Source organism: Drosophila ananassae, chromosome XR (genome assembly GCF_017639315.1).
Source record: "Drosophila ananassae strain 14024-0371.13 chromosome XR, ASM1763931v2, whole genome shotgun sequence".
NCBI lineage: Eukaryota > Metazoa > Arthropoda > Insecta > Diptera > Drosophilidae > Drosophila > Drosophila ananassae.
Genome location: NC_057932.1, coordinates 17,084,899 through 17,097,705, shown reverse-complemented (window position 1 = coordinate 17,097,705; position 12,807 = coordinate 17,084,899). Strand labels below are relative to the sequence as shown.

The 12,807-nt window shown below is 40.8% G+C and overlaps 2 protein-coding genes and 1 long non-coding RNA gene across 3 annotated transcripts in view; all 3 read left to right on the top strand.

Annotated features, from left to right (window-relative positions):
- Nucleotides 1-12,807, top strand: part of LOC26515542 — a 171,768-nt gene that overhangs the window by 66,563 nt on the left and 92,398 nt on the right. The gene's annotated exons all lie outside the window — the stretch shown is intronic.
- On the top strand, nucleotides 6,913-8,187 carry LOC6505136. Its single transcript, XM_001965385.3, has one exon. It carries the CDS (start codon nucleotides 7,295-7,297, stop codon nucleotides 8,132-8,134), a length of 840 nt encoding a protein of 279 aa, XP_001965421.1. The 5' UTR covers nucleotides 6,913-7,294; the 3' UTR covers nucleotides 8,135-8,187.
- LOC6505137 (myotubularin-related protein DDB_G0290005) lies at nucleotides 10,758-11,826 on the top strand. The gene is made up of 2 exons (XM_001965386.3): nucleotides 10,758-10,899; nucleotides 10,977-11,826. Exons 1-2 carry the CDS (start codon nucleotides 10,815-10,817, stop codon nucleotides 11,687-11,689), a joined length of 798 nt encoding a protein of 265 aa, XP_001965422.1. The 5' UTR covers nucleotides 10,758-10,814; the 3' UTR covers nucleotides 11,690-11,826.

The window sequence follows — 12,807 nt, the reverse complement described above, 5'->3', positions numbered from 1 at the left end:
AGGAGGGCTGCCAAGCTCTCCAAGGAGCCATCAAAATGTGACGTTGTCGCCGCCGTCGTCACTGCTTCTTGTCGGTGGTGTTGTTCTTGTTTCTTGTTTCTTGTTTCTTGTTATTGTTGTTATTGTTATTGTTGTTGGTGGTGGGTATCGTTGTCATGCGTTGAGCCTGCAAGTTTATCACCTCATTGTTCTTGCACGCCCCTGTCCTTGCCACTCCTAGTCCACCTACCCAACCACCCAGCCACCCACTCCCCTCGCTTATGGCTGTTGCTGTTTTGTGGTTTTATCGCTGACTGTGGCAGTTGAGCGAACCGCAGCTGCAACTGCAGTAACTGCAACACCAACATCAGCAACAAAAACAACAACAACAACTGCCGCAGGATTCCACGGCAGGAGCAGCAGGAGCAGCAGCAGCAGCAGCCATCAAAGTCACTCGCAAATGGAGGATGAAGCGGAGAGGAGGTGAGGCTTATTGGGCAAGGGGCAAAGGGGCGGGGATGTTGGCCAAAAGGACTTTGCGGTGGCCGAGAGGACAATGGCCAAGTCATAAACTGCCACTGCAGGAGGCATTTAGCCCAGAGTTGATGTCCTCGCGGCGGACGGCAAAACAATTTTTGGTCAATTAACATTGATCAGCTCGGCGAGTGGAGAGTGGAGAGTGGCGAGTGGAGAATGGAGAGTGTAGAGTGGAGAATAGAGAGTGGTAAGTGGTGAGTGGCTAGTGTCTTGGCGTGGCGCCCCCTATCGTTCAATCAGCGAAAGTTCGTCTCAAGAGAAAAGGAATTATTTGGGAAATTTCTTAGGCTTAGTACAAAAATTATTCATAGCATGCTTTTGGGCTGCTGGGCTATTGGGGGCTGCTAGTTTTCTAATTTCTTTTTTAATATAATAACTAGTTTCTAATAACTAGTGTTCCAATTACCATTTTCCAGTGCATGTTCTTGTCTCTTTTTTTTTTTAGTTTTTTTTTTTATTTTTTATTGCTTTTTTTTTTTGTTGGTTTCCCCTAACAGACATTTTCTCATTAGCCCAGTCAACGCATTTTTTTCGCCTTCTGTTTCTCTTTTTTTTTTGGGTTCCACAATGGAAAGAGAAGTGTAGAACAGAGAGGAAGGGGGCGGAGAAGTTGCCCCCCACACCCCCACCATCCATTTGGCACAGGATCCAAAGTGAGTTGCAACTAATTTCAGTTTAATTTGTGTCAGTCGGCAGTCCTGGTCCTTGGTCCTTGGTCCTGTTCTTGCTCCTGTTCCTCGTCCTGCTCCTGCTCCTGTTCTTCGTCCTGGTCCTGGTCCTTCCGCTTTCTTTATTTTCGCACTTGGCCCCGGTTACTTATTATCCTTGAGCGACGTGTAAATGCTGCTAATGACGACGTCAAAGAAAGCCGCCATCATCAGGAGGATTGCAAAAAGGATCTGATCCAGAGTCCCCCTGTCCCCCTTCCTCGTCCTATCCTCCGGATTCATCGACCAGGACGGAGAATGCTTCCGTGTTTAATTTTCCGGATTTATTATTTTAATTCGCGCACATTTTCGCTTATTTTGGAATGCTTTTGAGTTTCGATTTCGATTCCATAATTAGAGGCTCTACCGGACACGCGACCTATGACCTTGGGTTGGGGAAGGGGGTGATAGAGGGTGGGGAACTCTCCTTTTTGGGAAAATCCTTTTGGAAACTTGAGTAGCTCCCGAATGAAAGCCCTTAATGCGCTTATTTTAATATTAATTACAAACAGACACCTTTTAAAGTTTTGTGTTTTTGTTTTTTGCTTTAATTTGCACTGAAAAAAAAGGGTTTTAGTTCGCTCTTTTTTTTTAACTTTTAATTAGGTAATGTTTCTGGTTTTTATGGACATCCTTTCGAGTATAAAGAAGGGGATTTTTTTTATGAATTACGGGATAGAAAATGCTGGTATTTCATTTATGAATAAAAATTAATTCTTTTTAAGGGTTTCTTGTACATTAAAAAATGTACAGAATTGTAAAGGGGTTATGGGGGCTATTAAAATAAATAAAAAATTTAAATTTCAAATTCTATTTTTCTATTTATATATAGTTTTTTTTATTTTTATATATATATTTAGATTTTTTTGTATTATTTTTTTGAGAAGCAACCCGCGGGCTCTGTTGCCAGAAACCTGTTTCAGATTTTTGCCAAACGATTTAAATAATTGACAGATTTTCGCCGCCGCCCCCGCCCCCGCCATCTTCTGGTTGTCTTTTGTTTGCACAGACCTGGGGGCGGGTGGGGGTTGGACCTCCCCCTACCTACCCTCACTGAGATATTTCTGCGGGTGGTCGGTCAATTGAATGGTTTTGTCCTTCGACTTGCCCCCCTCTCCACTTTTTCCTCTCAAAGAGCATTCGGCGGTGGCTTTTGTTCATTGCGACTGTTAAACTGTTTTATCTTTATGCGATTATGTCTGGTGGTTCATAGCCCTACAGAGCCATTCTAAGCCCCATTCCCATCCCCGCCCACTGAGCCACCCACCCACGCCTCTGGAAATGTGCGTGTGCGTGTGCCCCAAAAGAGAGGCGAGCTGGGAGGAGCAACTCTTTGCCCAAAGGATTTGTGTTTAACAAAGTTAAGTAGAAGACGTGCTCAGGCACGTTTCCACACCAGCTATGCACCAGCCAGCATCTCCTCTCTAAAACCCCCCCTTACAACGCTTACAACGCCCATGACTTGTTCTACATTTGGGCGCTGTCAATATTAGTGGCTGCCACTCGAAACTTTGCACAATGGCATTGGGGATATTTGAAAAACTGACAGATTCATTGGCGTGCCAGACAGAGAGGGGGCTAACGAGGCGTGAAAGAGATGGCCAAAATGGGTGGGATGGGGGTATGGTGGTTAGCAGACATCGCGAAACTTATTACATTTTCTAATTACTAATTACAAGTGCTTTTGTTTCTTAATCGAGTTAATCGAAATATGCATGGGATTTGTAGCTATTTTTAGGGAGATATTTTTAGGGGATTTTATAGAAGTTTTGAAATAAAAATTGAGAGTTATGAATAGACTAGTTAAAAAATATTAATATATTTTTCTAGCAATAATCTTCCTATGGTTTTTTCATTCTTTTTGCTTATTTTTGTTTAAAAATCTTATTTATTTTATAATAAATTTTTGTTTAATTTTGTCACAAGTCCTTTAATGTATTTAAATATATTTTTTAATTTACAAAAATATATACTTTTCTGTTTTTTTTTTATGTTACTTTGAGAGTCTTGAGAAAAAGGTGTTTTAGTGTGACCAAGGTTACTTATGACACAGTAATGGAAAGTCTCAAATGTAAATAGATGTTTGTTAGTTAAGAGTTACTTCATAATTTTTTTTATTTTAGCATTTTTAATAATTAAAAACAGTATTTAAAAGAGTTTTTATCTCAAAAACCTCATTTATTGCCATTTTTTTTAAACCAATATATATAATTTTATTAAAAACCTCTCCCCAAACACCACTTATTGGCACAAATTAGTCAATAATATGCCTTAATCTAGGAATTGACTTTAATTTGTTATCCTCCAGCCCCTGACTGACAGACCAGACCCCCCCCTCGAAGTAAAGTCCTTGTCAGGCTTTGAAATGGGTTTTTTGGAAAACTCCACTTAAAAAAAAATAAATAAAAAATAAAGGGAGGAAAGGGTAGAGGAGGAAGAAAGTGCTACTCGGAAATAAAATATTTTGTGCTAATTTTGTCACGGCCCCTTTGGAGTTCCCCCTCCAGAAGCCAGGACCCCAGTCAGGTTCCATGGATTTCCCAATTCCCCCTTTGATTCATTCACAATTTTTCCAAGAGATGGTGGGGGGAGAGAAAGAGTGAAAGAGAGAGAAAGAGGAGTAAGGGGGGGGCAACAACTTTTTGTCAGTTGTTTTAACTTGGCCTCAGGGCAGGCGAAAATAAAAGGGGTGGACTTCGGATGTGGGGGGGTCTTGAGATGAAGATGAAGACGCAGTCGGAAAAAGTCGAGAAGTAAGTGGATAGATGGATAGAGGGAGGGGCAGGGGGGCGGAGAAGCTGCCCAGAGGGCGGGGTCTGGAGACTTTCGTGTTATCAGCAGTCAGTTAGTAGCGCAAAACTTTTTAAACGTTTTCGAAACAAGTCCAAATTTAAATAAACCTTTCCAATTTTTTGACGATGCCATTAACTCCCTTTTCTCCCTCTCTCCCTCTCTCTCTCTCTATCTAGCATCCATCTCACTCTTTCATATAAAACTTGCAAAACAAATTTTTTTACTTTTTCTCGCTATATAAAAATTGTAATTTTTATAAAAAGAAAACATAAAAATAAAATTTATATATAGGTATGTGTCTGGAAACGAACTGAGACTGCAACTTCTTGAACTCACTTTTGAACTACGGCCCCCCTTCCACCCCTCACCCCTCTCAGCTAAGATCTTTGGTCCATAAAATCGACTTAAATTTTTTATTGCGACAAAAAAGTAGTTTGCGAGTAAAGAGTAGATTCTCCAAAGCCGCCTTATAGTTTTTTATTTTTTTTGTTAACCCTAAAGATGCTAAGGAATGTTTTTGGGAATAAAAATACACAATATTGACAGGGAAATAGAAGTTTTCTTAAATAAAAATACAGTTTTTAAAGGTACTTTTCAGAAATTGTATAAAAAAAAAACATTTTAATTTGTATGAATAATGTAGAAGATGTTTCTAGAAGAATATTTCTACAAAATAATTAAATTATTAAACATAAAAATTTCTGTAAATTTTGATGAAAAAAAAACAAGTTCATAAAAAATATTACCTAAATTATAAGGCTTGTTTTTTTTTTACATTTTATAGACTTTTAGTAACTAAAAAATAAAATTTCAATTCCTAAAAAATGTCATATTTTTGTTTTTTAAGCAAGAAACCCTAACCCTACCCTTGTCTCCAAAAGGGGTTAACCCTTAGGTCACCTATTTTTTTCATAGACCTCTTTTTCTATTCCTGACATTTATTTTATTTTTGCTTAATTATACCCTTGCAGAGGGTATTATAATTTTGGTCAAAAGTGTGCAACGCAGTGAAGGAGACATCTCCGACCCTATAAAGTATATATATTCTTGATCAGGATCACCTCCTGAGTCGATATAAGCATGTCCGTCTGTCCGTCTGTCCGTCTGTCCGTCTGTCTGTCTGTCTGTCTGTCCGTCTGTCTGTCTGTCCGTCTGTCTGTCTGTTTCTACGCAAACTAGTCTCTCAGTTTTAAAGCTATCGAGTTGAAACTTTGCACACACCCTTCTTTCCTTTGCAGGTAGTACATAAGTCGGAACGGCCGGGATCGGTCGACTATATCCTATAGCTGCCATATAACTGATTGATCGGAAATGGCATAACTTCGTTGTTTTTCAAGTTAGAAGGTTGGGACTTTCTATGGATTCTTATTTGGTCCAACTTATACGATCTGCCAAATTTTCAATGTATGCTTCTTTGGTCAAAATAATTCGATATGCCAAATTTCATAAGGATCGGCCGACTATATACGATCCGCTGTATATCTAATAATATAGATGCGTGGCGCCACCTATCGGACTGCGACTGAACTGCAAGGGTATATAAACTTCGGCTCCGCCCGAAGTTAGCTTTCCTTTCTTGTTTTTTGTTATTTTTTTTTATGGTTATTTTGTTGGTTTTATTTTTGGGAGGGGGGGGGAAAAAACAACGCCTAGAAGTAGGCAACGAAAGGCATGGCAGGGCCAGGGCAGAAGCTATAATATTCTCACTTCTCGCCTTAAAAGTGCGAAGAAAGTGGAGCATCTGCGGTAAGAAGAAGCTGCTGCGATAGTTGGCCAAAAAGACCAAGAAGACTATGATGGAGAAGAAGAAGAACAGGGCTAAGATGTAGAAGAAGGAGGCCAAAAGCGATTCAAAAAGTGCCAACGACGGCGAAAGCAACAAAATAATAAAAAGCAAACTTTTTACCGAGTTGACTTTGACACATTGGGCCAAAACAAACACAAACACAAACACACTATGCCCGTCTCATACGGCCGAAAGAGACAGCGAATAGACAAAAGAAAGAGACGGGTAGTGGAGTGTAGAAAGAGAGAGAGAGAGGTGTTAAGCGCCGTAGCGCAGGAAAGTGGCATAACATTGCCCGAAAGTAGTTGCAGCAAAATATTTATTTGTCTTGCACATCAAATGAAATGAAGAGCCCATCAAGGATTCATAAAGAATTCATGGCCATTTTCATATTCAGGATTCAAGCCGGGCTTTTTATTGTCAGCCAAGAAGGGGGGTGTCTTATAGAGGGGGGGAGTCATTAAAAAACATTTAATATACATGACAAAAGTTTAAGACTTTGTTGAGATTCTCATTTGGATTAGAGGGTTTAGGAGTGAGATTTTGATTTATTTTCTTTTCGTTTTGCGTTTAAAAGAGGATTTATTTATTTAATTATTTATTTAAAACTATTTCAACTTACTAAATTATTTATTTGCTTCTATATTTTATTTAGTAAAGTTTACTTCCCTTCAGTACTTCTAAATTCTTGATTTTTTTTATTGTTATCCTATTTAAAACAAAAATTCCTAGGTCCTAAAAACCTCTAAATTCTTGAGTTTTTCAATTGTATTATAAAAATTATACCTAAAACTCGTATAAAAATTAGGACAATGATTATAAAAAACTATAATACATATTTTAACAACTTTTCATATATTTTAAAAGAGAGTTTCTGAAAAAAAAGTACCATCTAGGGTTTAAAAATCTTATTAGAAAAGTGGTTCTAAGACTAAATTCTATAAATCAAAGCCTAAAAAATCGATTAAGTGATAGCTTTTTCTTATTAAATATAGAACTATTTATATTTAAATATACAACTTATCCCTTAAAAAAAATTGTAAGTTGAAAATCCATCCATGGCCTTTGTCGTTTCCTTGGAAGAGAACAAAAAACAAGACCCAGAAGCCAGTCGCCCCATTAATTTGGCTTATCCCCCAGCACGTGTAATTAACATCAGCCAGAAGAGATCTACAAACTAAAAAGCCAAAAATAGAAGGAAAAAAATGCCAAAAAAAAAAGGCAAAAAAAAAATAAAAGAAAACCAAGAACCAAGAACAACTTAAAACGAAGCGAGATTAATGGATTTAATCGCGATGAAAGCGTGAGTTTTTTGTTAAAAAAAAATTCCGTGATAAGCGTTTGCGATAAGGAGCAAAAAAAAAACTAGAGCTCATTAGGACGGGGCGGCGGTTGAGTCTTAAATTTTTCGGCTATAAAAGCCGGGATCTTTGGCCAAAAAGAGCACAGTCTAGCTTCCAATCCAATAGCTTCCAACACCAAGCCAAGCAAGATGCATCCAACTCTGAGGTTTCCTCTAGCCCTGTTGCTAACCATTTGTCTCGGTGTAGAGCTGGGCAATACGGCGCCCGGGAACGTGGCCCAACTGGTAGTGCCCTTGACCCTGACCGAGTTCCAGTTCCCGCTGGAGGTGAAGGAGGAGATCCGTGAGGATCCCGAACCGAGAGTGCGAAATTCCGCCAACATTGTTGGGGATTTCCAGGGACGCAATTTTTTCAAGCACTCACCGCCACCCTCGACCACCATCATTATAATGCCATCTCCGGGCAATAGCACCATCAACAATACTTTGACATCCTCCTCGACTCCGGCCTCAACTACAACAACTCGAACCGATGACTTCCTTCGCACTCCCATCGCCGTGCCCTATCCGGTCAACTTCCCAGTGCAGTCGCCGGCCTATCCGATGCAGTTCTTCCGCCAGCGCCAGGATCAGACCCCCGCCCTGTCCTATCCCTCGGCCATATTCGGCTGGAGCGGAGCGGAGCAGGCTCTCCTTGGCGGCGGACTGGGAGCCGATGCCGGCTACTCATCGCTAGCGTCTATCCGGTCTCCGGTACCCATGGTGCCCATCACCATCGGCAACGAGGTGCGCTACGTCCCCCTGAATCTCCGCATGTTCCGGCAGCTGATCCCCAACCGCCCCGCTATCCGGGAGAGCGAGGACCCCGCCGGAAACGACGACCTCTCGCCCTTCGTCCAGGAGGTCGAGGAGGTAGCCGACGAGGAGGACACCGCCGATAACTCCGAGGGGCTGGGCCTCTTCGCCCAGCGCTTCCGCCAGCGCAGGAGGCGGCCTCTGCAGAACCTCCGCCGGGTTCAGTACCTCTAAGGAGATGATCCAGGACCTCTGTCAAGACCCACCCGCAAACGGCTAATCATAACCCCCCCTTTTTTTTTGTAACTTATTTGAAATCAAAATTAATAAATTATTTAATTCAGCATGGAAACTACTGGGACTACCGCTATGGGAATTTATGAAAAACAAAATTTTGAAAAATGCATGGGATGCCCCATATGACCCCGATCGAAGGCTATATCTTTGGCAATTCCTATCCGATTCTCAAGACGGATACCTTAAAAGATTTGTAGAACAATTCTCCATCGATCTGCATCAAAATCTGCCAACGAAATATTTATTCGATTTTTTCGCAAATTTCCCTTTAAAATTTTTAAAAACTAATTATTAATTTTTTTAAATTGTATCTTAGAGAGTCTTAACAAAAAATGCATCATGCATTTGATTTTTTAATTATTTCAATTAAGAAGAAGCTCCCTAGCGCCCTCCAACCCGAAACTGTCCAACTTTGTGGAATCGATTGCGCTGACAGTTCAATCATCGGAACTATCGGGGATGTCTGAGAGGAAGAATGCCTCGTTTTTGAGGAAATCAACGCACTACCGATGAACTTTAAGGCGCAGCAAGTAGCTGACACAAACTAAAATAAAATAAAATAAGAAAACAGAGTGAAAAGTCAAATGGAAAAGTTTTTTCGCGAAGCACTCGAAGGTGGAGTGAGAGAGTGGGGCGACTCATGGCCCAATAATATAAAGTTGATAAGTTTTTTCATCGGCCGGGATGGCTGGGATGGCTGGGATGGCCGGGATGGCAGGAAGTTTTCAATTTGCGAGCCGAGATTCGCTTATTGGCCATAAACATTTTACATTTTCACTGGCACTGGCACTGGCAGGGCAGCGTCGATGATGTCCTAACTAGATCCATTTAATTTGCTTCCAAAACAATTCAATCAATCAGAAAAAAGGGGTAGAAAATTGGTTTGAAAATAGTAATATTTTAAAGAGGAGACGGCAAGGAGGGAGGCTGTCAAATTATCTGGCAAATGTTTGTGGAAGAAATGAATAAATGGCAAAATGGCAAATACTAGAGAGTAGGAGGCCCTAGGAATCATGAAAATTTTCTAGGAATTTTCACTCGAGACTGTGTAGAGTCCTGACTCCTGACTCCTCTTGTGTTCCATTTTCGGGAGGATGTGTGTGTCTAATTGATGGAAACATTCTTATGCCATTTCCTCGGCTCTCCAACTGTATGTGTTTTTGTCAATAATAATAGCAGCAGATTGAAATGTATATACCAGAGACACAATAACAAATTAAATAAATATAAGAAGCTTTTAAGTTAATAGAAAATTCTATAATTGAATTTCAAGGAGCAGAGAGCCAGTGAGTCAGAGAAACAACAAAATTCGAGTCTAAGGGCCAGCCACCGAAGATGTTTAATCAGAAATGCAAGACCGAAATAATAATCAAAGATGGAATGCGATTCGAGCACGATTGGAAAATTAAATTATTGATTGGACTTGGACTTCGACTTGGACTTGGACTTGGAGATTCGGAGAATATTTTTCGACAAATTGAAAGAAAAAGGCGATTATGATTGATGTAGGGAATCCCTCAATTAATTAAGACAGTCTGGCATGGAAATATCTGGACAATGTGTCAAATAATTATTATTTAAGATGCCTGACTTCTCAATTATTCCTTTTGAGAGCCCTTCTCTGCGCTTCTCAAAGAGCTTAGCTGGAAAGAACTATGTATAGCCCTTGACCCCAAGTGTTGCAGTTAAAAAAAATAATAATAATAATATGACAAGGATAAAAGTAAATAGAATGTTTAAGGGAGCGGCGAGCTATTGACACAACACTCTGGATGATTACAGAAGTACAGAGACAGGAGGCACACGTATATATAGTGTATGTGCCATACTCCTAATGGAGTATCTCCGAGAGCATCTTTGTATCTTTTGGCTGTCAGAGCTGTCGCTCCGCCACCTCCACCTCCTCCTCCTCCCTGCCGTATTCCGTGTGCGTGCATGGCTGGGCTGGCATGGATGGAATGTTTGTGGGAAACACTTTTCAAGATTAAAACAAAAAGATTTAAGTGAATTATGTTAAAGTTATTTTGGCTCGATGCGGCTCACGCACTCCTCAGAACACTATCCTTGGATACAGATACAGATACAGATATACTGGCTACAGGATACAAGATACGGGATATCTCAGGCACAGACTTGGTCATGTAATATAAATATGTGCATAAAAATAAATATACTTATATGTAGGGAGGCTGGCGGACATGAATTCGTTTATTTATTTATACAGAGCCAGGCCTGGAGTATCTTTGAGATACTACACTTGCCATTCGGAGTGTCGGAGTGTTCGGTTGCCCCTTTTTGCCGGTTGCCGGCGCAGATTTATGAGAACGCATGTTTATTGTCGAGTTTATTAGATTTAATTTACTACGAGACTACTCTACTGCCTGCCTGGCTGTCTCTCTGTCTGTCTGTCTGTTTGGGAGGGTATACTTTCCTCATCAAGCCCCCAACCTATGACATGGATATGGACCGTTCTTCCCGTCTATAATGATTGCATGTCATCGGAGTTTGTCAGCATCACGCGAGACAGCGGTGGGTGAAATTTTTTAATTGCACTGAAGGCTATAAGAACGTGGCTCTTCTATCCGGCGGCAAGCACTGCCCAAATAACCCTCCAACGATGCAGATCCATCCGAGGTACTCCATCCTCCTGCTGGGCCTCCTTTTTCTGGCACTTTTTTCGAGCTCTGAGGCTCGTAGAAGCGGTGAGTTATTAAATCTTAAAGAAATTAAGATTTTTAGCTAAGAGGGAGACTGACACACTCTCTGTTGATAATTAAAGGATATCGGTTGCCGAGGCCGCAAGGACGCAGTGCTTCTGGCAGCTCGCCAGCAGCCCCCCAGGATGTGGGCAGCGGCAGGGATCTGTTCAAGAAGTTCATGCTGATGCGAGGCATGTTCCAGCAACCGCCCAGCGACAATGTCATCGTCATCTCGCAGCCCTCAACGACGACCACAACGACAACTACCCCGATTACGACGACAACACCGTCGACCACAACCACCACGACGACCACCAATGGCACTACTCGTGCCCTAAACCACAATCTTGGCCGGCAACTGAACGAGATTGCAGTGCCGACGTTCACGGGACTCGAGGATCGTCTGGATCTGCCGGTGGCTGTTGAGGAATCGCCGGAACCCGAAGAGATAGAGACTGTCAAGCATCGAAAACAATCACAAATCCAACTGCAGCCCCTGTTCGGGCAGAAGAAGTTCAAGCTGCGGAGTCTGCCGGCCAAGAACAAGAAGAAAAATGTTCATCGCAACCAGAAGATACATCACCGACGTCGCTTCATTCAGAAGAAGCATCGCCATCAACATCAAAAGAAACAGAAGACGAAGCAGCCATCCGCAAATCAGCATCGCAGCTCCGAATCGGTTGTGGACTTCATTGAGCCGTATCACAACGAGAGGTCCCCCGGCCAGACAAGTCAGTCCGGTTCAGAGTCTCAACTCCAACGCATCTGGCGGCGATTCCAGCTGGCCAACTAAGCTGGCAGCTGAGCTTTATATTTTTAATTGAAACATTTTTTTTCTATTTTTTTTTTAAGTGTATTGAGGCCCAAGCCAAAGTGCAGGGGATGGAAATTATTTATTTATTTATTGCATAACCATGTAGTATTTTTTTTCTATTAATAAATTATATTTGAAAGGGAAGAAATCCAAGAACTAGTAGACTTTAAAATCTATTAATCTTTTTTAAAATAAAACTAAAGTTTTGTTTATGATAAAATGTAAAAAAAAATTACAGAAAATGTAAATATTAAAAGCAGACTTTTCTAAAAAAAATCCTAATTGAGAGCCTTTCTCCACGCTTCTCAAAAAAGTTAGCTAAAAGCCTGAAAAAATATCTTCTCAAAAACTAACCTATTTATGGCACTTTAAACTCTTCCCTTAAAGAAGTCCTGTTTTGTCAGAATATCTGGAAGTTACCAAACTAAACTCCATATATATTGGAGGTCCCCTGACTTGTCCTTTAAATTCTAAAAACGATACGAAAGCCTTTCTCCGTGCTTCTCAAAAAAGTAAGCTACGGCAGAGACTTAACGAATTTTTTAAATATTTGTTAAAGAAGTAACTATTTCTATAAATTCTCAGAATAAACTCCATATAGATTTCTCTCCTTTAGTCCTTCCCTTTAAATCCCAATCAATTAAATCACCGAGTAGCATTTTTAATGGGAAACTCTTGAGGTGAACCCTTCAGGAGAGAGACCGGGACGAACAATTAAACGAAAATCAGCTGCTGGCATATTGAAGAGGTTTTAAATTTCATTTCGGGTAGCAGAGCTCAGCTCCGTGCCATATTTTATGGCAAATTTGCGAAGAACAAACAATACTCAGTGAGGCATATATATATATATGGGAGAGGTGGGTTCGGGGATTCAGGTGGGAAATGGAAAGGTGCGGATGACCCTGAAAGTTTTCGCGTTGCACGTAAAACAAAATGGCGCGACCTCGACGGAAAATCCTTTTTTTTGGGTTAACAATTGATAAGAGCTACGGCGACTGGTGACTGGCGACTGGGGATGGCGTAAAAAGGTTCTGGATTAGGCCAAGTCAACGACTTTGGCTCACAATTTTTGTATTTGTATTTTGTATTCTGTATTT